General features: G+C 41.6%; 2 protein-coding genes and 1 long non-coding RNA gene across 3 annotated transcripts; 2 read left to right on the forward strand and 1 right to left on the reverse strand.

Moving 5' to 3' along the window:
- Positions 1–1,148: 1,148 nt before the first annotated feature.
- Positions 1,149–1,991, forward strand: LOC109197410 (trace amine-associated receptor 13c-like; the record flags this gene model as incomplete). The annotated part of the gene is made up of 1 exon (XM_025903515.1): positions 1,149–1,991. A coding segment is annotated over one exon (831 nt), but the record flags the coding sequence as incomplete, so codon positions are not given.
- An 8,223-nt stretch (positions 1,992–10,214) lies between these two features.
- On the forward strand, positions 10,215–10,782 carry LOC109197361 (uncharacterized). Its single transcript, XR_002058473.2, has 3 exons — positions 10,215–10,384; positions 10,459–10,460; positions 10,561–10,782. It is a non-coding gene; the product is annotated as an uncharacterized LOC109197361 (long non-coding RNA).
- Positions 10,783–20,478: 9,696 nt separating this feature from the next.
- Positions 20,479–23,829, reverse strand: LOC112844060 (protein piccolo-like). Its single transcript, XM_025903516.1, has 2 exons — positions 23,782–23,829; positions 20,479–23,571 (listed from the first exon to the last, which is right to left on the reverse strand). The coding sequence occupies exon 2, from the start codon at positions 21,935–21,937 to the stop codon at positions 20,576–20,578; it is 1,362 nt and encodes a 453-aa protein (XP_025759301.1). The 5' UTR covers positions 21,938–23,571; positions 23,782–23,829; the 3' UTR covers positions 20,479–20,575.
- Between the last annotated feature and the right edge of the window lie 165 nt (positions 23,830–23,994).

Genomic DNA, 23,994 nt, shown 5'->3' on the forward strand with positions numbered 1-23,994 from the left:
GCCAGTGCTTTCTTGGGTTTGCTAACTTCTGTCTCCTCAGCAAAGAGAAGGCAAAATGTTCCCTGGTGCCCTTTTCTCCCATTGTCTCTGTCCCACAGAACTAAATTATAATGACCTGGAAAAATAGAGAGATTGACTGGAAGGAGCTGAGAAAGCTTTTGTCATTTGGATGGATAATTAAAATCCTTGAGTGCCTTTGCTAAGCAACTAAATGCTCATCAAGCCCAATAGACCCTGTTCTTTACTAGATTTAACCTTGCTTTTGCCTATAGACCTGCAATGTAAAATAAGATGTTCTGTCCCATCATCAGTGCCCCAATCCTTCTGATCCATCACCCATCATCAGCTCATTAATATGGGAGATTGAGACACTTGTCCAAAATGCTTAGCAGGATGGGTCTGACCCAGGAAAAAGACTTAACTGTGTTTTGTTCCCTCCAGTGTTTGTTCTCAGACATTGGGCCCATACTGTCAAGTTCAGCTGTCACCCTGGTAAGAATGACAGAACCTGAGTTAAAAGAGAAACAAAATCCAGTCCTGCCTGGACAATGACATTTTAAGCAGGCACATGTTGCAAGACATAATATAATAATAACCAATATCATGAATTTCAGATGAATGTAAAATTAGTGATTATTAATTGATTGAACAGTGAATGTATGGTGTAGTGAGAAAGAGGAGGGACATTTTTGTGTGTGTCGTGTGTGTATGTCTGTGGGTGGTGGTGTAATAAATCAGGTCTGTGAGAAAACATTCTGATCAGTGAGCTGCAGCTGTCTGATGATGGAGATTCAGAAAGCAGCTGAGCTTTGTTTTCCACAACTCCTCAACAGTTCCTGCAGGAAGCCGACACTTCATTGGTCCAAAGCTGTGCTCCTGAACATTGTGCTGTTCTGCATCTCTGTGATCACTGCTGCTCTAAACCTTCTGGTCATCATCTCAGTCTCCCACTTCAGGCAGAGATACATTTCTCAGCTGAAACTATACTTTTAAATTTTAGAAACTTAAGCTTCAGAAAATTGTGATTTATGGCATTTGATTTTATGATTAAGATTGAGATGATTGAAGACTCAATCTTACTAAATACTTTAACTAATGAAAATCTCATTTAAGCCATTTAAAAAAAATATCAATGTCCATTATATTCTTTTCTGTTTCCCTGCAGGAAGCTTCACACACCCAGTAACATCCTGCTCGTCTCTCTGGCTGTCTCAGACTTTCTTGTGGGTCTTCTGCTGATGCCATTAGAGATCTTTAGAAACACAGCCTGCTGGGTACTTGGTGATGTAATGTGTTCTGTTTATTGGTACCTGACCAGCAACATTACCTGTGCTTCAATAGGGAACATAGTTCTAATATCAGTTGACCGTTATGTGGCGATTTGTGATCCTCTGCATTACCCCACCAGAATTACTGTGGTCAGAGTCAAGCTCAGTGTGTATTTGTGTTGGTTTTTTTCTATTTTCTACTGGAGTCTTTATATGAAAGATATCCTAGTTGAACCAGGCAGGTATAATTCGTGCTATGGAGAGTGTGTGCTTATTATTAATGACATTGCAGGGATTGTTGACCTTGCTTTGTCCTTTATAGTTCCAGTTACTGTTATTATAGTTTTGTATATGAGAGTATTTGTGGTGGCTGTGTCTCAGGCTCGTGCCATGCGCTCTCATGTTACAGCTGTCACACTTCAGTGTTCACTGAATCAAGCAAACAAATCTGAGCTGAAAGCAGCCAGGACTCTTGGGGTTCTTGTAGTTGTATTTTTGGCATGCTACTGCCCATTTTACTGCTACTCTCTTGTTGATAAAAATGTGGTCAATGATTCATCTGCATCTTTTGTGGTTCTTGTCTTTTATTTTAACTCATGTTTAAACCCATTGATCTATGCTCTGTTTTACCCCTGGTTTAGAAAAGCTATTAAATGTGTTATCACTCTGCTGATATTTAAGCATGACAGCAGTGAGGTCAACGTAATATAGAAATACAATGAAAGCTGCTCCACTAAGATTTTAAATCAGTAAATTGATACAGTTCAGTCTGGAACTGCATCAAAAATAAATTGATAAGGAAATTCATAATTCTTAAGCTTTGTTTAAATTATGAAAATAAAATTAATGTGATCATGCGTGAGCTCAAAGTCACAAGGAATTGCCATGCGGAAATCATTAGGTCTCAATTATCACTTCTACTTTTTTAGTACTTTTGTCTGAAAATAATTTAAGCTAAAATGATTAACCTCAGTGGTTAATTTTGTATGTTTGCCATATACCTTTTTAAATTCAATATCTCATAAGCAGTATGTTATCATACATATTTTTCCCGGCCTTCATCACATAAAAATAAAAACGATTTTTTAGGCCAATAGAAACAGTTCCAACATACACAGCAACTGTTTTGTATATATATAATACTCGCTGATATGATGTAACAAACTGGATGAAATGGATACCAGTCAGTCATCTCTGTTACCTATGACAGAGAATCTACAAAAAACAGGCTTGTGATTGACTGAGAGCTGTGTCTACAGCCCACAGTAACCTGAATAAACAGCAATTAAACTGGATACTGTCTGTTTGCTGTGTACTGACTGTCAAATGATACAGTAGGATAGGCTGAGAACAAGTTCATGTAAAGTGTGCTGCAATTTTCTTCCAATATATTGTCACTATTTCCATCTGCGATTTTAAGGAAAGATTTTCTTTCTTTTTGCAAACTATTAGTAGCAGTCCAATTTCCTGGTCTATGTTGGACAATAGACTTATGAGATATTACGACATTTTGATATTTTGTCACATTGATGAAAAATAAGTTGAGTTCAGGGCCTTTATGTTGTACACTCTAGCCATGTGTCACACCATTAATGCTAGCATACTGAAACTGAGTAGAGACATTTGCAATATCATTATTATCGTGTTTGTGAACCTTGTGCATCATCATCATCATGATAATGGTGAGATTTGCGCTGAGATTTCGGCCGAACATTTACTTTTGAGGGAATAGTATTGTATTTTTTTAGTACATATTAGTTCATTTCATTGTTTACTAAATTTTCGTAAATATTCAGTAATAAATATCAAGTATTTTTTTGATCATATGACAAAAGAAAATGATACTTTTTCAGGAATATTTTAACTTGTTACTATAATGCTACTGTAATGTAACAAAGTAATATTAAAATTAATCAACTATTTAATGCCAACATGTTCTTGTCAATCTGAAAGCCTCGTGTCGCTTTAAATGAAGGTTAAGTACAGTAAGGAAGATCTGTAATCACTCATCTGCCTGCTTTCAAATTCAAGAACTTTTAAAGCACTTTCAAGGGCCATTTTCAAACTTTTCCAGCACAATATCCCTCCCAAAAGAATGTATGTTTTCGCAGTATAATCTCTGGAAGACGACAAAATGCACATCTCACTTAAAAATTAAGATGTGCAGATGTGAACAAATCAGCTTGTTAGAGATATTCATCTCCTGTTGAAAAAAACCCCAACCCCACAAAACAAGAAAACTGCACCAAACACCATAAAATAATTTACATTAAGGCCAAATTAATAATTCTCAAATAATGCTTCTTGACACACAAAAATAGGAGACAGATGTTTTTTTTTTTTTAAGTTTATTCCTAATACACAGATATAATATAAACAGTATGATATTTACTTAGTGACAACTTCGCTATTAGCCTTTAATCAGAAAGCCTTAAGTTGGCTAGTTATCTAATGTTTAAAGCTTTCACTCGAGGAAAGTAACTCACATTACTGCTACTGCTAAGTAATGTTAGCTAATTTCACAGCATATTCCTTAAATCGCCATGCCATAACTAACTGCTATAATAGCATTACCATATTGCATCACACTAAGTGCATTTCAATCATTTATCCTGTGAGTTTGCTAGGTGGCAAAACAATAATAATAATTTTAAAAATTAGCATGTGTAACGTACACATACTCAAAAATTATTTATTAGGACTTACACAAACTTTCCTGTTGTGAAAAGGTGCAAATCCTTTTTGCAGACTTTTCAGGTCATCCATGATTTGCATCTGTCGTTTTCTGGCAAACACTCATTAAAACCTCCAGGAAAGTTAGTGCACTCATTCCCGACTGTCTGGGGGAGGGGCGGTGTCACACATTGAAACAGACTGACATGCAGAGGTGCAAGGCATCCCAGGAGGAGAAATTTTGCTTTTAGACTTTGCAACTCATTTTATTTCTCTATCTGATAAGAAAAAAAGATAAATCAGATAGTTGTTTGTGGTGAATAAAATATAGTTTCAAGCTGTTTTAAGCACCACATCTGAAATTCAAGCACTTTTCAAACCTTAAAAAGAGACAATATTAAAATCCAGGCATTTTCAAGGATTTCAAGTGCCCATATGAAACCTGAAATAATAAGAACAAATAATTTCATTTCATAGGGGCTATTACCAGTTTAAAGCAGTAATCTTCTAGTTTTATAGTTTATGAAAGCAGATCACTTCGTAACATCGGTAACAAGTTTGCACGTGTAATCCTGGACACTTTTAAACTCGACCCATCCTGGCCGATTGAGATACTACGCAGCGTGGCCAACAACAATGGACAGGACGCTCACCCAAGGCATTGAACAAAGAAATGCCGGGCTAAACGCGCTGTCGTTCAGAACAGACTGAGGCAGCAGGCGCACCGCGCACCACTGTCCTGTATCCTGTTGGCTAATGTACAATCGTTGGAGAACAAACTACATGATCTGAGGGCAAGAGTCACCTTCCTACGAGACATGAGGGACTGCAACATTCTGTGCTTAACTGAGACATGGCTGACCCCCACTGTGCAGGACTGTGCCGTAACTCTGTCGGATTCATTCTTTATGCTCCACGAGGACAGAACGGCAGAGTCGAACAAAACCAACGGTGGAGGAGTGTGTTTCATAGTAAACAGAAAGTGGCACCAGGAGAATTTCTACTCTCTCCAGCAGCTGCTCGCCACATCTGGAATACCTGAGCATTAGGTGTCGCCCTTTCTACCTGCCCCGTGAGTAATCGCCATGGTGGTCTACATCCCACCCCAAGCGGACACAGATATGGTTCTGTCTAAACTACATGATGTGCTGAGTACGTTTCAAAACAAGGATCCAGGCTCAGCCTCATTGTAGTAGGAGACTAATAAAGCAAACCACAGACAAGTCATGCCAAACTTTCACCAACATGTCATGTGTCCAACGAGGGGAGATAGGATATTGGACCATTGCTACACGCCATACAAACAGGGCTACAAGGCTGTTTCACACCCGGCTTTTGGGAAGTCTGACCACAACGCCATTTTCCTCAACCCGGAGTATAAACAACACATACGGAGGGATGAAGTAACCACGAGGGAGGTGAAACACTGGTCTGCCCAATCAGAGCAACACTACAGGACACGCATAACGATGTAGACTGGGACATGTTCAGAGCATGCGCAGTCGACATCAATGAGTTTACTGATGTAGCAGTAAGCTTCATAAACATGCTAGCGGAGGAGATCATCCCCAATGCGAGAGTCGTGACGTTCCTGAACCAGAAACCCTGGGTGGACAGATCGATCCGTGCTGCAGTGAATGCCAGGACCGGCACCTACAAAGCGGGTGTCGCCACTGGCGATATGAGCGCCTACAAAGCGGCCTCATACGAAGTGCGACACACAGTGAGGGATGCCAAACGGCGGTATGAGGAGCGTGTGGAGCGTGCATTCACCAACAAGCTGAACCAGTTCTATGCCGGTTTCGAGGTTAGCCAGGTGGCTAATGCTAACTACTGCCTGACAACTGAGGACGGTGACGTCATCAGAGAGGGACCAACGATCATCATCGCAGAGCACGACGTCCGAGCGGTGCTCAGGAGAGTGAGCGCAAGGAAAGCGGCCGGACCAGACGGAATCACCGATGGTGTGTTCACTTCGATTTTCAACGACTCCCTGGCTAAGGCTACGTCCACACTAGCCCCGGATAGATTTGAAAATGGCGTTTTTGTCTGAAAACCCTCCGCGTCTACACTAGCCTTTTCAGTCGTTTTCAAAGAGCTGTGCGTCAACACTAAAACAGCCGAAAACGATGACGTTGCAGTTCCGCGCATGCATGAAACTGCTGTCCGATGCCGTCCACCATCTTGGTTTAAGTGGTCACATGACTGCATCATATGACCAACATGCATCATCGTTTTCGAGTGTCTCACTGAGATGGGACAGCTCCGTTTTGAAATGTATCTGTTTTCGAGAGCGTTTTCAAAACGCTGCGTTTTTCCTTGGGGAAAACGCCGTCTCAATGTGGACAGGAGGCCAAAAAGGGGAGAAAACAATACGTTTTCAAATGAAAATGCATTAGTGTGAGCGTAGCCTAAGGTTTGATTACAGCCTGGATTGATTACAAGAAGGCCTATGACTCAGTGCCCCACACATGGATCCTGGAATGCCTAGAATTGTACAAGATCAACAGGACTCTAAGAGCCTTCATCAGGAACTCAATGGGGATGTGGCGTACAACACTAGAGGCCAACTTCAAGCCCATAGCACAAGTCACCATCAAGTGCAGGATCTACCAAGGAGATGCTCTGTCCCCACTGCTGTTCTGCATAGGCCTGAACCCCCTCAGTGAGATCATTGACAAGACTGGCTACGGATACCGACTACGGAATGGAACAGTTGTCAGCACCTCCTGTACATGAATGACATCAAGCTGTATGCCAAGAGTGAACGAGACATCGATTCACTGATCCACACCACCAGGATATACAGCAATGATATCAGAATGTCATTCGGACTGGAGAAGTGTAGTCGGATGCTAACAAAGAGAGGGAAGGTAGTCAGAACTGAGGGGATCGAACTATCAGAAGGCAACATTGCAGACATAGAGCACAGTTACAAGTACCTGGGGATCCCACAGACAAATGGAAATCATGAAGAGGTCGCTACAAAAGCTGAAACCACGAAGTACCTGCAGAGGGTCAGGCAAGTCCTGAGGAGTCAGCTGAATGATAAGAACAAGATCCGGGCTATCAACACCTACGCCCTGCCCATGATCAGGTACCCTGCTGGGATAATAAGCTGGCCAAAGGAGGAGATAGAAGCCACTGACATCAAGACCAGGAAGCTCCTGACCATGCATGGAGGGTTTCACCCCAAGTCTAGCACCCTGAGGCTGTATACTAGGCGGAAGGAAGGAGCCGGGGACTGGTGAGTGTCAGCACCACGATCCAGGATGAGACAACGAACATCCACGAATACATCACGAAGATGGCCCAAACTGACAGCGTGCTCAGTGAATACCTCAGGCAGCAGAAACCCAAGAAAGAGGAGGAAGGCAAGGAAGCATCATGGAAGGACAGGCCCCTGCATGGTATGTACCACACGCAGATAGCGGAAGTGGCTGATATCCAGAAATCCTACCAGTGGCTGGACAAAGCTGGACTGAAAGACAGCATGGAGGCACTAATCATGGCAGCACAAGAACAAGCTCTGAGCACAAGATCCATAGAGGCTGGGGTCTATCACACCAGGCAAGACCCCAGGTGCAGGCTGTGTAAAGATGCCCCAGAGACAATCCAGCACATAACAGCAGGGTGCAAGATGCTAGCAGGCAGAGCATACATGGAACGCCATAACCAAGTGGCCGGCATAGTATACAGGAACATCTGTGCCGAGTATAACCTGGAAGTCTCAGGGTCAAAATGGGAGACGCCCCCAAGGGTGGTGGAGAATGACCGAGCTAAGATCCTGTGGGGCTTCCAGATACAGATACAGACAAAATGGTGGTGGCTAACCAACCGGACATAGTGGTGGTAGACAAACAGAAGAAGACGGCCGTAGTGATCGATGCAGCGGTTCCCAATGACAGCAACATCAGAAAGAAGGAACACGAGAAGCTCAAGAAATATCAAGGACTCAGAGAAGAGCTCGAGAAAATGTGGAGGGTGAAGGTAACAGTGGTCCCAGTGGTAATCGGAGCACTAGGTGCGGTGCCTCCCAAACTAGGCGAGTGGCTCCAGCAGATCCCAGGAACAACATCGGAGATCTCTGTCCAGAAGAGCGCAGTCCTAGGAACAGCTAAGATACTGCGCAGGACCTTCAAGCTTGGGTCCTCTACCAGAGGCCCGGGAGCATGAAGGATAGACCGCCTGCAGGGCGAGCGGGGGATTTAAAAAAAAAAAAAATATATATATATATATACAGTGTATATATATATGTATAGTTATTGTATGTATAAATAGACTGTATGTATATTATGTACAGAGTGGATATATAATATATGTACAACACTGTGTATATGTCTTTATGGACAGGCACGCAATGTAGTGACAGTGATTGAAAAGAACTAATATTGCATATGAGAAATATTGCACATAGAAACTACCATGGTGTCTGTCAATGGAAAATTGTACTTAGTAGTCAGTATAATCTTTTAATGATATAAGTTTCCATATATGCTTAGAGGTGTATAATCGATTGTGTAGTGATAGGATGTGTGATCTTTAGTGGGCTGCTGGGGCTTTGTGTGCATTCCAGGGTGTTCTGGCATTCACACCCACATCCTGGGAGCATGGGAAAAGGGCATACCTTCTTTTATTGTTTTATGATAGGATTTATTTTTATTCTACCTTTATTTAACCAGGAAAAGTCCCATTGAGATTAAGAACCTCTTTTTCAAGGGAGTCCTGGCCAAGAGACGACAACACGTTGAAATTACAAAATTACATTCATATTATAAAATAACAATTACATTTTAAAAAACGATTTTCTCTGGCTCTCTCAATCTAGACTTAAAAGCATTTAATGAAATAAGATCTGCTATCTTCCAATCTTTTTGCATCGTGTTCCATGTGAAAGGGGCAGCATAAGTAAAAGCCCTCTTTCCCAGTTCAGTTCTGGCAAATGGAACATCGAGCAACAAAAGATCGCTTGAACGCAGGCTGTAAGAAACAGTACTTTTCCGTGTGAGCAGATCGCAAATGTAGGTGGGCATTTGTCCAAGCAGGGCCTTATAAATTAAGATGCACCAGTGAGCAAACCTCCTGGAGGACAACGAAGGCCATCCCACTCGAGCGTACAGATCACCACAATGGGTCAAAGCCCTACAGTTTGTAATAAACCGTAGAGAGGCATGATATACTGAGTCAATCTTATGAAGACACTGGGAGGAAGCATTCATGTACAGCAGATCACCATAATCTAAAACAGATAAAAATGTAGCATTTACAAGACGCTTTTTTGTCTCAAAGGAAAAGCAAAATTTGTTTCGAAAGAAAAATCCCAATTTTAATTTGAGTTTTTTCACAAGATTGTCTATGTGAGGTTTAAAGGTCAGAGAATCATCAATTAAAAAGCCAAGATATTTAGGATAAACGTATCTATGTTTGTTTTACTCTAAGTGCATTTTTGTTTAGATGAACTGTTGGACTTCCAGACCAGCAAGTTTCGGGAAGTCATTTATGGGGTCACACCACTGACCCCACACACACATACACACACACACACACACACACACACACACACACACAAACACAATGATGTATAAATAAAGACCAGGACAGTGGTACGGCGTGAGTCTCAGAGCCCTCACTTCTGTGCGGGTGCTGTGACTGCCCTTGCTTGCAAGTAACTGCAGTGTGTGTTTCTCCTCTCTGACTCTCAGCTGAAGAAGTGTTATTTAGAATAAATCTCTTGACAGTGTCTGACAACGACTGGAAGGAAAGACCTTCTGAATCTCTCCTGGTTGGGGGTTGGGGGAGGGTGTGTTCGCACAACAAAATCAGGAGAACAATGGAGCTGAAGGCCTGTGAAAATCTCAGCAGGGTGCTAGGAGGTGTTATGTTCAGGGAATTTACACAAATTTGCGCAGGGTTAGTAAATCTAGTGTCAAGAGATCTACCATCATCCCTGTGCCCAAGAACAACAAGCCCTCATGCCTGAATGACTACCGGCCAGTTGCACTGACCTCGGTGGTTATGAAGGTGTTCAAGAGGCTGTTGAAGAAAATCATCTCCTCCTCCATCCCAAACACCACAGATCTGCTCCAGTTCGCCTACCGACCCAACAGATCCACAGAGGATGCCATTGCCCATGTCCTGCACACAACCCTCAGCCACGTGGACAAGAAACAGGGTAATTATGTGAGATTGCTGTTTGTTGATTACAGTTCAGTGTTTAACATAATAGTCCCCGGTAGACTGTTCACAAAGCTGAGGGATTTAGGACTCAATAGAGATTGACAGACCACGTGACTTTCACGTATTGCATTGTGGGTACGAATGGCAACAAAATCAAAACACTGCATCAAGCGCTAGCATTTCCAGCACCGGTAATCATTAATTCTGCGGTTTTAATCCCTACTTGCATTTTATTTGCCCCAAAAACAGTAATGTACAAAACGACGGTGAACACAGCAGGTCCGTACAAAAACAGACTTGACGAAAAGGCAAAAAAAAAAGTACGAGGAAAGAATCAAAGGAGTGAAAGGGTTAGAGCCATACGAGCATACAGAGTGGAGTAAGGACGTTAGCGTGCTGCCCAACTTTCATCACGCACATATTTATTATTATATGGTCGTAGGTGTGAGTGCATACACTCACAAAATGTTTAGTAACTTCAGATCCCTGCAACAAGCCCAGGTCCAGTTTACTTTGGTGATTTGGACTATTCCAGTTCACAGCTGTTGTTAAATTCTTTTCCTTTATCTCCTGTACAGGCCAACGCAATCTATTTGTCGTTTCAGGTTGTAGTATTACACAACATTTTCAGATCTAATAGAAATAAAATGAGTGTTTCGTAATTCATTCAACTTATTGTCTTTATTTATAACTGGCATTGTTGTTTCATTCTATTATAGAATCTTACAAGAAAGAGGCAAAATTGTATTCCATTATGCTTTATTAGCTGCTTCGGTGAAAAACAAATCAACAATGCAACAAAGAAAAAAAAAAACAACATTGCAAAACAGCATACTGGAAAACAGTTATTTATCACTTGATTGCTTCAATACAACACTTGGGCACATATATGCGGGACTTTTCGTGGCTGTTTTGATATCGCTCTCTCTCTTAACCGATCAAATCTCGCTGTGGTAGCAGCTTTAAACTCGGTATGACCCAGGTTGATAGAGGGTGCCCAGTCTGGATAGCATTCCTGCATTTTGTAGGCTGGTTTTCCTACAAAACACAACAAACATTAGCCCGCAAAGCCACAGTGAACAAAGCAGCATAGCGCAACGAATTCAATTCAAATTAATATAAGACTTATTTGTAACCTACATCAACAATTATATTATGATAAATTACGTAATAACTACAACAGAAGACTTACCTTTGTGGAAATGCTTGGAGCAGACTAACATGTGAGCTGGAGTGTTCTGGAACATTATATTTGGTCTTTGAATGGCTGCAATCCAGGCCATCCATCAGCTCTTTGTTACTTCGGAAACATGGCTTAAACAATTTCTCTTCCACGACGTAATCCGATAACAACCGATCTCTTTACAAGTCGGCCTCCCGTGGCTGTCATGCGACCAGCTATTGCAGTTAATAATACAACAGCTTCTTGCCATTCTTTGTGTTTCTTTTTATCGCTGTGTGACTGTTTTCATGTGAAAGCCTGCGTGCGCTAGTGCCGCTTGCCACTCATGCCCAAAATCCTTTGCGGTTTTACCCCGGAATGACGTCAGATTTTCAATCTCTATAGCCATCTGTGTGCATGGGTGTTAGACTTCCTCACCTACATGGATGAAGTGAAGAATCTGGCATCATGGCGACAGGATAACCACCTGCAGGTGAACGTCGGGAAGACCAAGGAGCTGGTAGTGGACTTCAGCACAGAGACTACACCGCGTTCCAAATTGTAATACAAATTGTGTTTAAGTGTCATAAAGATTAAATAAATTGTTTTTCAATTAAACCCATGGATGGAATTGTGTCTCAGGACTCTTTGTATCACTGAAATCAATCTCGGACACCTGTGATCATTAGTTTGCCAGCTGAGCCCAATTAAAAGAAAAACTACTAAAGAAGAGTGTACCACATTATTAAGCAGACCAGCATTTTCAAGCAATATAGGAAGGAAAAATGATCTCTCTGTTGCTGAAAAGCGTGAAATAGTTGAATGCCTTGGACACATAATGAAAACCTTAGATATTTCACGAAAATTTAAGCGTGATCACCATAATGTTAAGAGATTTGTGGCTGAGTCAGAGCACACATGGGTTCGTGCATCATTGTGCCTTTACCATTTATTTTTCAAGGCACAATGATGAAGGTTTCTGCCAGACAAATATATCAGATTAAGAGAGCAGCTGCTAAAAGGCCATTACAAAGCAGCAAACACACATTTGAAGCTGCTGGTGCCTCTGGAGCACTGCGAACATCAAGGTGTAGGATCCTCCAGAGACTTGCAGTTGTGCATAAACCTTCTATTCGTCCACCCCTAACCAATGCTCACAAGCAGAAACGGCTGCAGTGGGCCCAGAACTACATGAAGACTCATTTTCAAACAGTCTTTGTTGGACTCAAATTGTTAAATGTTGTCATTGTGTTACCTAAATTTTTAAGTCTTAGTTCAAACAGCATGATCAAAGACATTCCTTTGTTTCTGACCACCTCCCCAGTCTGTTGGTGGGGGAGGCTGTAGTGTTTTATAGGGGACATCCTATGTGAGGTTTCTGTTTATTATTTATTGAGGATGTTTTACTTCCTGCCTTTGTGGCCTCACCTGTGTTTGTGTATGGTGAGACCGTTAGAGGGGTTAAGCCATATACAGGGTGGGGAAGATTACCCTTCAGTGAGCAGGAGGTCACACAAAAACACATACACACACACACATTCTCGCACTTGCATACCCTGGATGGTCCAGATGGTTGCAGTGGTGGATGGTTGGTGGACGGCCACCATGTCCCAACAAGGCTCCGTCGTCAGCAAGGGAGTGGTGGAGTCTTGTTTTGAGCTGGAATCATGGGGAGAGAGCTGGTCGGTCCCTTTAGGGTCCCTGAAGGTGTGAAAATGACCTCTGCAAAGTATGTGGAGTTTCTAAGTGACCACTGTCTTCCATGGTAGAAAGAGAAGAACTGTGCCTTCTGCAACACAACCATCTTCATGCAAGACAATGCACCATCTCATGCTACAAGGAATACCTCTGCATCATTGGCTGCTATTGGCGTAAAAGGAGAGGAAGTCGTGGTGTGGTCCCCATTCTCAACCTTTGGAGCATCCTCAAGCAAAAAAATATGAGGGTGGGAGGCAGTTCACATCCAAAGAGCAGTTCTGGGAGGCTATTCTGACATCCTGCAAAGACATTCAAGTAGAAACTTTCCAAAAACTTACAAGTTCCATGGATGCAAGAATTGTAAAACTGCTATCATATATACGGGGTCCTATGTTAATATGTAACTTGACCTGTTAAGATGTTTTTGATTGAAATAGCTTTTGATTTCAGTGAAATTGATCTACTAATGCTGCAAATTCAACAAATGACCATTTTCAGTTCTCTACAACCTATAAAATCTTTTGAAACTCTGTGTGCGTAATAATTTTGAACAGTGCATTTTAAGTTTTTTATTTTTGAAAAACATACTGTTTTCATTGGGAGTTTTGTTCAGTAACATTTGAATTATACTCTATTGGTTGATGACTCGAAAATTATGCCGAATGTCATTTGAATCAACTATTTAGGAAAAACAGAGAAAAATATCATTTGCATAATAATTTGAAACGCGGTGTACAAGCCCATTATCATTAATGGCGCTCCAGTGAAGTGGGTGCAGTCCTTCAAGAATCTTGGTGTCCACATCTCCTCTGACCTGACATGGTCTGCCCACATTCAGGTCCAGTCCAAAAAGGCTAGGCAGCGCCTGTACCACTTACGACAATTGAGGAAGTTCAGGGTCTCTCCAGTGATCCTCAGGACTTTCTATACAAGCGCCGTGGAGAGCATCCTCACACAGAACATCACATCCTGGTATGGGAACAGCTGTGTCAAGGATAACAAAGCTCTTCAGAGAGTGATCCGTATGGCAGTACGCTGCTGCAGGAGTGCTCTCCCCTCTGTACAGGATATTTACACCAGGAGATGCTAGACTAGAGCAGCCTAGATATTAAAGGACCCGTCCCATCCCAGCAACAAACTGTTACAGCTTCTGGCAGAAGGTTCCGCACCATCTGAGCAAAAACATAGAGGCTCAAGAGGAGTTTTTTTATTCCCCCCCCCGATCCTTCTGGCTTCACTACAGCACAAGACACTTTAACACCCTACCCACGCAATGTACACAAGCTCTTTATAAATTTTTTCTTTATAAATGTAAATTTCCAGATTGTTTGGTTTTATTTTATCTTTATTTATATAATGTATATAACTCCCCACTTGCTGCACATGTCCCCTTTGTATATACTCATTCACTGTATATAAAGTTCTGTCTCTCTTTTTTGCACAGTCGAGGAGAGTATCAGGTCACATTTCACTGCATGTTATGTCTGTATAACTATGCACGTGACAAATAAAGAATCTTGAATCTAATCTGAAGTGTAGATCAAAGTGACCAATGGCATTAGGACCCCCTCCTCCTTTGGGCTCTGCCTCCACACAGTCAAATGTAAGTTTATTCACGTGAGCAGGATTTCTCTCTGAGGGAAGAAAGCTACCCGAGAAAGCATAAGACTGTAGTAGCGCGTGCAAAGCAGACACTCTCGCATTCATGATGCCTTCTTTGTGTGCACGGCTGCCGAGGTCTAGGAATTTCACTACACCTGTGAAATAAAATTTTGCTCGCATTATTTTTTTGCTCTCTGACATAAATATAATTCCATATCAACCTTCTTTGAGCCCATCAGCCTGCATGGTTTAAAATCTGTGCTGTCCATCATTCTCCCTTTCATAATCTAATTTGTGCAATTGTATCCATGGGGTTTTCATTTTGGATGCTAGTTTCCTCTCAATCACTTCAATTTCAAGCATCATCATCATCAACCCGGTCATGAGCCCCGTCTATGAAGTTCTCTGATGTAATAGCCGGAGCAAAAGCCTCTGCACTGCATTCCATCAGGGCTATAACTCATCCCCCTCACTGCCAGCATTCATGTTGCTTGAGCTGGCTTAAGGCTTGTTAAGTCTTTACAAGTCTTTACCATCCACCTGCAAGTTCTGGTGAGCGCAAACAGCATGCTCAACAGGCAGATCTCTCATTCAGCCAGCATTCCACTTTGGGAGCACGGTCTCCTCAAATTGACTCCTTGGGCTACCTGTAATTCTCTTTAAATTTTCCCAAGTTTAATGTCTTTTGCTTCCATGTATTCTAGGCCAGAGAGAAGCTTTCTTCCTGAATATTTTTCCCTGCTGAAGCTGAACTGATTTTTTCCCTCAGAAATCTCCCTTCGGTTGATGCTCTGCAATCCCCTCTGCCCACCCTCCTATGACTGCCATCCTCCACAAGCAAACCAGTGCTTCTCACAGATTTCTCCTTCTCGACAATCAAAGGTAAGCTCACACACACACAAGTGTCTTGAGATGACTGCTGTTGTAATTTTGTACTATATAAATAAAATGAAATGGAAATGAATTGAATACTCTAGACTGACTCAAGACTGAGCTGGAGCTTTTTAATAATTATGGGTCACCTGCTCAACCTATCAGCATGCCAGTACCCTACATTCCAATTTTGTTTCCATTTTATTTCTTAACATTTCAATCCTTTTTTAACTTTATTTTTTTTTATGTGTTCTTTTCTGTCTTTTGTTTATGTGATGTCCCAAAGGTCTAACCTCAGATACCAATTCATTCAGAATTCCATTTCTGATTACTGATTCTGGCACAACGCTGTAGATAGTAAAACTAAAAGCTCTATCAGTTTTTTAAAAAAATCTGAATTATTGTGGTGATTGAAATCTCTCTGCTAAGTCAGTTTTACACATATGTTACAATAGCATCATATGACACTGTATGATGATGGTTGTTGCAAGAACAGTAAATATCTGATCAACACTATCTTGATTATATATATAAAACTAACATCAGCATTGAGGAATTATTACATTTTTCTAGGCAAAAATTCTGAACTTTGGTCATTAAAACCAGAATAAATAAATATTAATTGTGATAACTATATTTGGATGAGAAACTAGGGCTTCAGTGAATGAGTGAAAAGTACAAGAGGTTGTGTGGACAAAAGGAGGGCGGAATATTGTCCAGGGAGCCCAAGAGTGGATGGGAGGTATGGTAGAAGGAGATAAATTTGCTGTATGACAGAAAGTTCTGTTCAGACAGCTGCACGAAGATCGATGGAAATCCAGATGCATCTAGAGGCAGAGTTCTGTTTTCCAGAGCTACTGAACAGTTCCTGCAGGAAGCCGACACTTCACTGGTCCAAAACGGTGCTCCTGAACGTTGGGCTTTCGTTCATCTCTGTGATCACTGCTGCTCTTAATCTGCTCATCATCATCTCAGTCTCCCACTTCAGGCAGAGATTAACCTCTCAGATGAAACTAAATTTCAACATTTAGAAAAAATGCTACATTGACATCATATTCTTTAGTAATTAATGATTTCTGTGAAGTTTTGACTTCATCATAACTGTATAGTTTTATTTCCTTAATTGCACCATGTCTCAGCAATGGAACATTTCCATTGAAGACATTTTGACATGATTAATGTGTAATTTATAATTTTCTGTCTCCCTGCAGGCAGCTCCACACTCCCAGTAACATCCTCCTCCTCTCTCTGGCTGTCTCTGACTTTTTTGTCTGTTTTTTGTTGATGCCGGTAGAAATCTTCAGAAGCACGGCCTGCTGGGTATTTGGTGATCTCATGTGTTCACTTTATATTTATCTGAGCAGCCTTTTTATCAATGCTTCATTTGAAATTATTGTTCTTATATCTGTTGACCGCTATGTGGCTATCTGTGACCCTCTGCATTACCCCACCAGAATGACTGTGGCAAGAGTCAAACTCAGTGTTTGTCTGTGTTGGTTTTATGCTATTTTTTACTGCAGTCTTTACACAAAGGATGTCTTGATAAAACCAGGCAGATATGGCTCCTGCTATGGAGAGTGTGTGTTTGTTATTGATGATATAACTGGAACTGTTGACCTTGTTTTATCTTTTATAGTTCCAGTTACGATCATTATAGTTCTGTATACAAGAGTGTTTGTGGTGGCTGTGTCTCAAGCTCATACCATGCGCTCTCATGTCACAGCAGTCACACTACAGCGTTCACTGAATCAAGCAAACAAATCTGAGCTGAAAGCAGCCAGGAACCTTGGGATTCTGGTAGTTGTGTTTCTGTCATGCTACTGTCCATATTATTGCTACTCTCTTGTTGATGAAAATGCTGTCAATGATCCAGCTGCATCTTTTGTGGTCTTTATCTTTTATTTTAACTCTTGTATAAACCCTTTGATGTATGCCCTGTTGTACCCCTGGTTTAGAAATGCTGTTAAACTTATTATCACACTCCAGATATTCAAGCATAACACCTGTGAGGCCAACATAATATAAAAAGTCTATGAACCCTGCTCCAGTAAATTGCTTTAAATCAGTAAGTTAACACATCCAGTGATCTACTGCACTACATAGAAACAGAAGGGGGAAAAAAAACAGCATTTGTGACCAGTTTAATTCAATTCAATGAACACCAACATTCAGAGTACTTAACTTATGCCACTTTCTCATGAAAGAAATATCAAAGTTATATTTATATATAATAAATTATTTATAATTATGGCTATATTTAGACACACTCCTTGAGTTTAAACCTTATTTCACTTACTCAGCAGTCTCTCAGTCCACTGAGTGACATTATTTATTTCCTACAATAGTAGTAGTCAGTAAGACCAGACCACCCACTCTATAAAGAGAATTTAAATTCACTTCCTTTTATTTTAGGACAATTTTATATCATGCTAATTTTAAAAATTCTTCAGAGTAAGTAAAGTTTATTTGAAAAAGTACCTGCACTAGACTTCCCATGTGGAAACCATTACCTTTTTATTTTCACTCCTCTTTTTTTGTTTGGCTCAATATAATTAAAGATTGTTACTGTCAGTAGTTATTTTTTTGTTTTTATTATATAATGTTTTAAAATTTAATGAATACCATATTATCATATATGTAATTTTTTCAGACCATAATCACACAAAGATACAAACAGGTGTACAGTACTGCTTTACATACACATATAAAGGATATTATATGTGACTATAGAGAAACATTAGAAAGACAAAAATAAGATAAAACTAGAAACTGAATCAAAGTTTTGTTTCTAGATTTATACAATGCCTAATACACATCAACAGTCAGTCAACATAATAATACAATGTAATATAAAATAATATAAATATATAAAATATTAATGGTAATTATTTGCCTCTTTGACAAAGTTATAGAGCAGCAGTCTGACGATGATTAAACCGAAAAAATTATATCAAGGAGGGGTTTTTTTAAGGCTAATATTGTCTATATGTGGATTAAATTCTTCATAATACTTCTCAATTTGAAGTATTCTTGGAAATTATTAGTTAATATGAGCATGTGTGGCTGTTAAACCATGTTTTGTACATTTTTTTCAAGTTCAAGTAATAATCGGTGCAGGTAAAAAAAAAGCCCCAAAACAAAACCTACTATGTTTTTTAAGGCATCAACTTAGAGTCAACATTTATATGATAAGCTAAGAACAAGATAGTGTAACAGAATTAAAAAGCGATGATCTGAGGTAGAGATGGGAATTAATAAGAATTTATCAATTCCAATTCCATTTTCTGCATCACTTATCGATTCAGGTCCTTATCTGTTCTCAATGAGTACTCATTGGCTCTGCGTTGAAGTCACCACAATCTGTAAGCAGTATTTTAAAGACATACATTTGTAAAAATTGCTGCAAATTAATTCTGTGTGGTGAAATGGTTGTGCATGCTGGAAGTATTTCCCTTCTTAGTTGTGATCAGTGTTGGGGGTTGTTACTCAAAACGACTAATGCATTATAATGTTATACTACTAAACCAAGAAGACCAAAACACACTGGATCATGCCATACTCTACAACTTATTAATCTCTGGCTTTCTTCTACAGTGTGTCTTTCTTCCTGCCATTCTCCCCTCACTCCCACTGTAGATGTCTGTTCTTCCCTGAGACTGGTTCTGCCAGTGAACTATTACTGAAGGCTACTCGCCATACCAATACCAACTAGATTTTTAAATCTTAATATAAAATGAGTAACAGTAGGGTGGACATTAGGTAAAACTGCACTTTTTGCAACAATCTCGTATAGAAAACAGTTTCGTGTGTATATAAAACAGGCCTGCAACTCTGGCTAATACGTCGGGTTCCATGTCAGGCTTGTAAACTAGCTTTACTTCGTTGTCTGGGTTAACTTTGCTAGCGAGAGACAGAGAGAAGTGTTGAAAGCTGCTCCAATGGAACTTATTGTTTCAGAGGAAAATACGAACACAGTGTACAGTCGAGTCTTAATAACTTACTTACAACTGGGCTCATCAGGCCCTCTTTTTGGCTGCAGTGGTTATTGTTATGTTTCCATGCTTGTGTCTCCCGTTTCTGGTCAGTGGCAACTGGTACTTTTCAACTCTCCTTTTTCTCCCTCCCTCGCACCCAAAGACACATAATGGGTATGGTGGTCCAGTCTCCCTGCAGCAAGGACTACACTGCCCATGAGGCTACATTCTTTAGGGCTATACATGTAACACTCTGCCTATTGCCTTCATATTAAATAATTTTTTGAAAAATAATTAAAAAAAATATTTTTTCACATCATTATGCGGGCCGTAAGTAGGGATGACATGGGCCGCAAGATTGAGACACAGGCATTAGAGCCTCTTAATGCGTGTTTTGTTTGGGTTTCCACCGGCGTGGAATTACCAAAAATAGAGAGGGCATAGCCTAACATATGAAACAGGAAAAGACTGCCGTGTAATCCCTTTATTCCAACAAAGTAGCTGTATTCTGAATACTACCTAAACGGTAAGTAATATGGAATACGGATTTACTCATATTTTGTATTTCAAATACTTAATGGTGGAACATGTATTCTGTTACTACCCAATACTGATAAGCAGTATATTATCATATATATTTTTTCCAAGCCTTCATCACATAAAATTAAAAGAGATGTTTGAGGCATACAGAAACAGTTCCAACACAACACAGCAAATGCTTTGTATACACATATATAACACTGGCTGATATGATGTAACAAACTGGATGGCATGGGAACTTGAATGTTATTTTATTAATGTTATTGTGCTCAACATTGCCATCACTTTAAACTGCAACAATAGGATTCATGGAGTGTTCTTGAATGTGTTATAACTTTAATAATGCAAAGTCTGTCAGTCATCTCTGTTACCTATGACAGACTGACCTGCAGAGTGCAAGGCAGCCCAGGCAGAGAAATGTTGCTTTTAGACTTTGTGACTCATTTTATTTCTCTATCTGATAAAAAAAACAATTCAATCAGATAGTTTTTTGTTTTGAATGGAATAGAGTTTCTGTCATAGTCCGTGTCAAAAGTCTAATATAGAAGTTCAAGGGTCCGACCTGGAGGTTGGCGGCCCAAAAGTCCATGAAGCCTCCATTCAGGAGGTCAACCCAAAAGCCAACAACACCAGAGTCCAAAACAAAACAGGTGCCGCCCACGTGGGAGGCAGTGACGACTGCGAAGGGGCAGGTTTGGAGGTTGACGTTGTGGAAGGCTGCAATGGAGGTGGTGTAGGTGTGGCTGAAGAGCCTTGCATGTCTTGGTTGACGGCCAGTGCATGGGACGTTGCTTGGCAGGTGCCGGGTGCATGGGCCGTGGATGTGCAGGCGACATGGTATTCACAGGACGAGACAAGTCAGTACCAGACGAGGCTGGACCAGATGAGCCTGGACCAGATGAGCCAGGATCAGATGGCGGCGTGGCAGCCGCAGGTGGAGGATCTGCTGGTGTGGATGGTGGCACTGATGGCTGAACAAGCCCCTCAGACCCTCCAGCTGACGAGACATGATGCTGGACGGACTCCTCTGAACCCCCAGCGAACGAGACATGATGGTGGAGCGGCTCCTCGGAACCCCCAGCTGACGAGACATTAAGCTGGAGCGGTTCACCTAAACCCCAAGCTGATGAAACATGATGCTGGACAGGCTCCTTGGACCCTCCAGCTGACAAGGCATGACGCTGGAGTGGTTCTCCGGAAACCTCAGCTGACGTGATTGATAGGGGCGTGAGAGGCTGAGCTGCTGACTGAACAGGAGGCTGAGCTAAAAGCTTGGTAGGTAGCTGAGCAAAAGCCTGGGGAGAAACAGTCTGTTGGGACATAACTCGATAGTCTGAGATGGCAGGTGTAAAAGAGCCCTTAGTGCCCACAGCTTCCAAACTAGAATCCACGAAGTGAACAGTCTTAATGATCCCAGGTCCTGAGCCGTTCATTGTCTCAGACTTAAAGTGAATTAACCTGGTCACGTGAACAATATTCACATTGCTGCTAGTGGAAACATTACCTAGGTGTACATTATCAGGTTCTGGGCCTATATCACACACAGTGTTATTCTTCATTTCACAGAAATCCAAAGTACACTGAACATGAGCCTCTGCCTCATAAGCCTCATGAGGTGCGGCTAAGGGAGCAACACAAGAAACAATACTAGATTTTACTAAGTCATTAACGTGGTTTCTGTTGTCCTTGGTTGTTTTCTCTGTGGAGCCAGACACAGTTGTCTCTGACTCATGACATGACCTTGACGGCGTTACATTCATGGAGGAAGTCAGCTCAGCCAACACAGCCTGTTTAAAACTCTCAGAACAAGGAATACAACCCGAGTTATTCATAGCCCCTTTAGCATGAGTCATGACAGATTCTGGCTGAGCATATTCTGACACACAAGATACATTCTTAAATAACATGTCCATGAACTCACAGTTCTTAAGTTCACCACCTGGCTGTAAGTCCCGAAAAGAATTACTCATGGCAGAGGAGGAAACAGTAGCTCTGTTGTCATGAAATCAAGAAGGGTGTATCTCAGAGACAAAGTTCCCATACCCAGAATTCATAGTGGCGACCTTACCAACTAGAGTGAGTTCATGGTCACTAATCTCAGATTCGGAGTCATTTAACTGGGAGTTAGAAGGTTCAGTCCCTCACTGGCCTTCCGAGTTGTCTTCAGTGACAGGTAACACTGATTAACCATGGGGTCCAAAACATTAATTTCTTGAGGCTCAGTTATAGAAGCAACACTGAAGACAGTCTCTGATTCTACAGCGCTGTTTACATGAGCTATGTTTTCTTTAGTTGCTTCCTCTGAACAATTAAACTCAGTGCTTAGGAGTACATGGTATGAATCAGACAAAATCTCAGACTTAGAATTACTCAGTTCTGTTTCATGTAGAATACTCATATCATTCTTCATGGGCACATTACTTAGATTTCATGATCAGACCTACTATTACAAGGGCTAGCCAAAGCATAACATTCCCTGGAATCTGTGTCAGAGAGTACATGATTTAACCCTGGATTGCACATTGTCAACATTTGATTTACAGACTCGATAACAGAACAGTCTTAAGCAAGATCAACACACTGAGAGCCTAAATAAATGTATAGTGGAATAAGACAGTCTGTGGAAGCCATCCCTTGTGGCTCAATAATAGCCCTTGTGCTAGCGGAATTGCTGCTAGCTGCCCCACTTACAGTCATCTTGTTCCTGAGTGCCATGGCAGGAGTAATGTCAGTCTTTGATGTCTGCTTGACATGAACTTTTTCCTTAAAGCCAGGCCCATCAACCGGCAACACAGTACTTGTCATAATCTCCCCTTTACAGAAGACGTTAGGGGCAAAAACAAAGTCCCTCACCGTCTGTTGTGCAGAGTGTTGGCAACGAGCACACTGCTTTCTCTTGACAGTGGGAGCCGGCAGAGCGATTGATGGGAGTCCCTGGTAGCTCGGGGGCTCCCGAGAGCCAGGCAAGTTCCCCACAAAACGCACTCATAGTTAGGGGTGAGCCACGGCTTCCACCGGGGCTCTTCCTCCAGCAGAGCACATGTAGCTTGCTGCCACTCATTCTGATTAAAGTCTATGGAGTCCAACGTGCCCTGAACAGTGGAGGGAGTGCAGCTAGTCTCTGGTGAGGATGTGGTGACTGACGAGCTGAGAGGCAGTGATGGTGCTGAAGGATGAGGCGCCGTGGCGAACCTCAGCGAGCCAACTCTAACGGCCTCGGGCTTTCAAGGCTGCAGAGATGGCGGCGAAGAAACTGCGCGACAGCGGGGCTGTGACAGCACAACAACGTGCTGGACAGCTGCTGCTGAGGACGGGGTTGGAGGATGGTGTGGATGTCGTCCGAGATCAGGGGAGGTACTGCCTCCCATAACCAAGGAAAACCAGCGACACTTACCCACAGCAGGTCAAGTACCTCCTCCCCATCCTCCTCTCCAGAGCTTTGCGTCCACTGGCAACATCACAGTTCCACCGCCTTGATTATCTTTCTTGGTCTGACATGGTTGCGTCGTGCTGTCACGTGTGGAGTGTGTGAGGTGGACCCAAGAGCAGACACATGTGAGGAGACGGTACTGAATCTCAAACTGAAGACGAGCCTTTATTTGGGCTGATAATAAGAGTGCAAACAAAAGACACAATAAGAACAGTGGCCCAGGGCTAAACCAAAACCTAAACTGGAAAATGCTAGAGAGAAACGACTATGGGAAAATAACTATAATTATGAACAAGACTTTCTGCAGGTGCATGAAGAAACTATGAAATACATTAATTAGCACACATGAACATGACCTGCACAAAATCCTGAAAAATACTTAACCTTGACATTGAACACAGGAAGACAGAGAACTAAAATATGCTCTTGAGGTGATCAGGGAAAGTAGAGACACACGAGGAAACAGCTGACTAGAATTAAACATAATGACCAATGACTGTAGAAAACATGGACGACCCGACAGCTCCCCAAAAATGAAGCCAAAATGTCTCTATCGCCCCCTGGTGTCTGGCTGCAGTATAGGTCATAAACCCCGCC

Source organism: Oreochromis niloticus, linkage group LG16, assembly GCF_001858045.2.
Source record: "Oreochromis niloticus isolate F11D_XX linkage group LG16, O_niloticus_UMD_NMBU, whole genome shotgun sequence".
NCBI lineage: Eukaryota > Metazoa > Chordata > Actinopteri > Cichliformes > Cichlidae > Oreochromis > Oreochromis niloticus.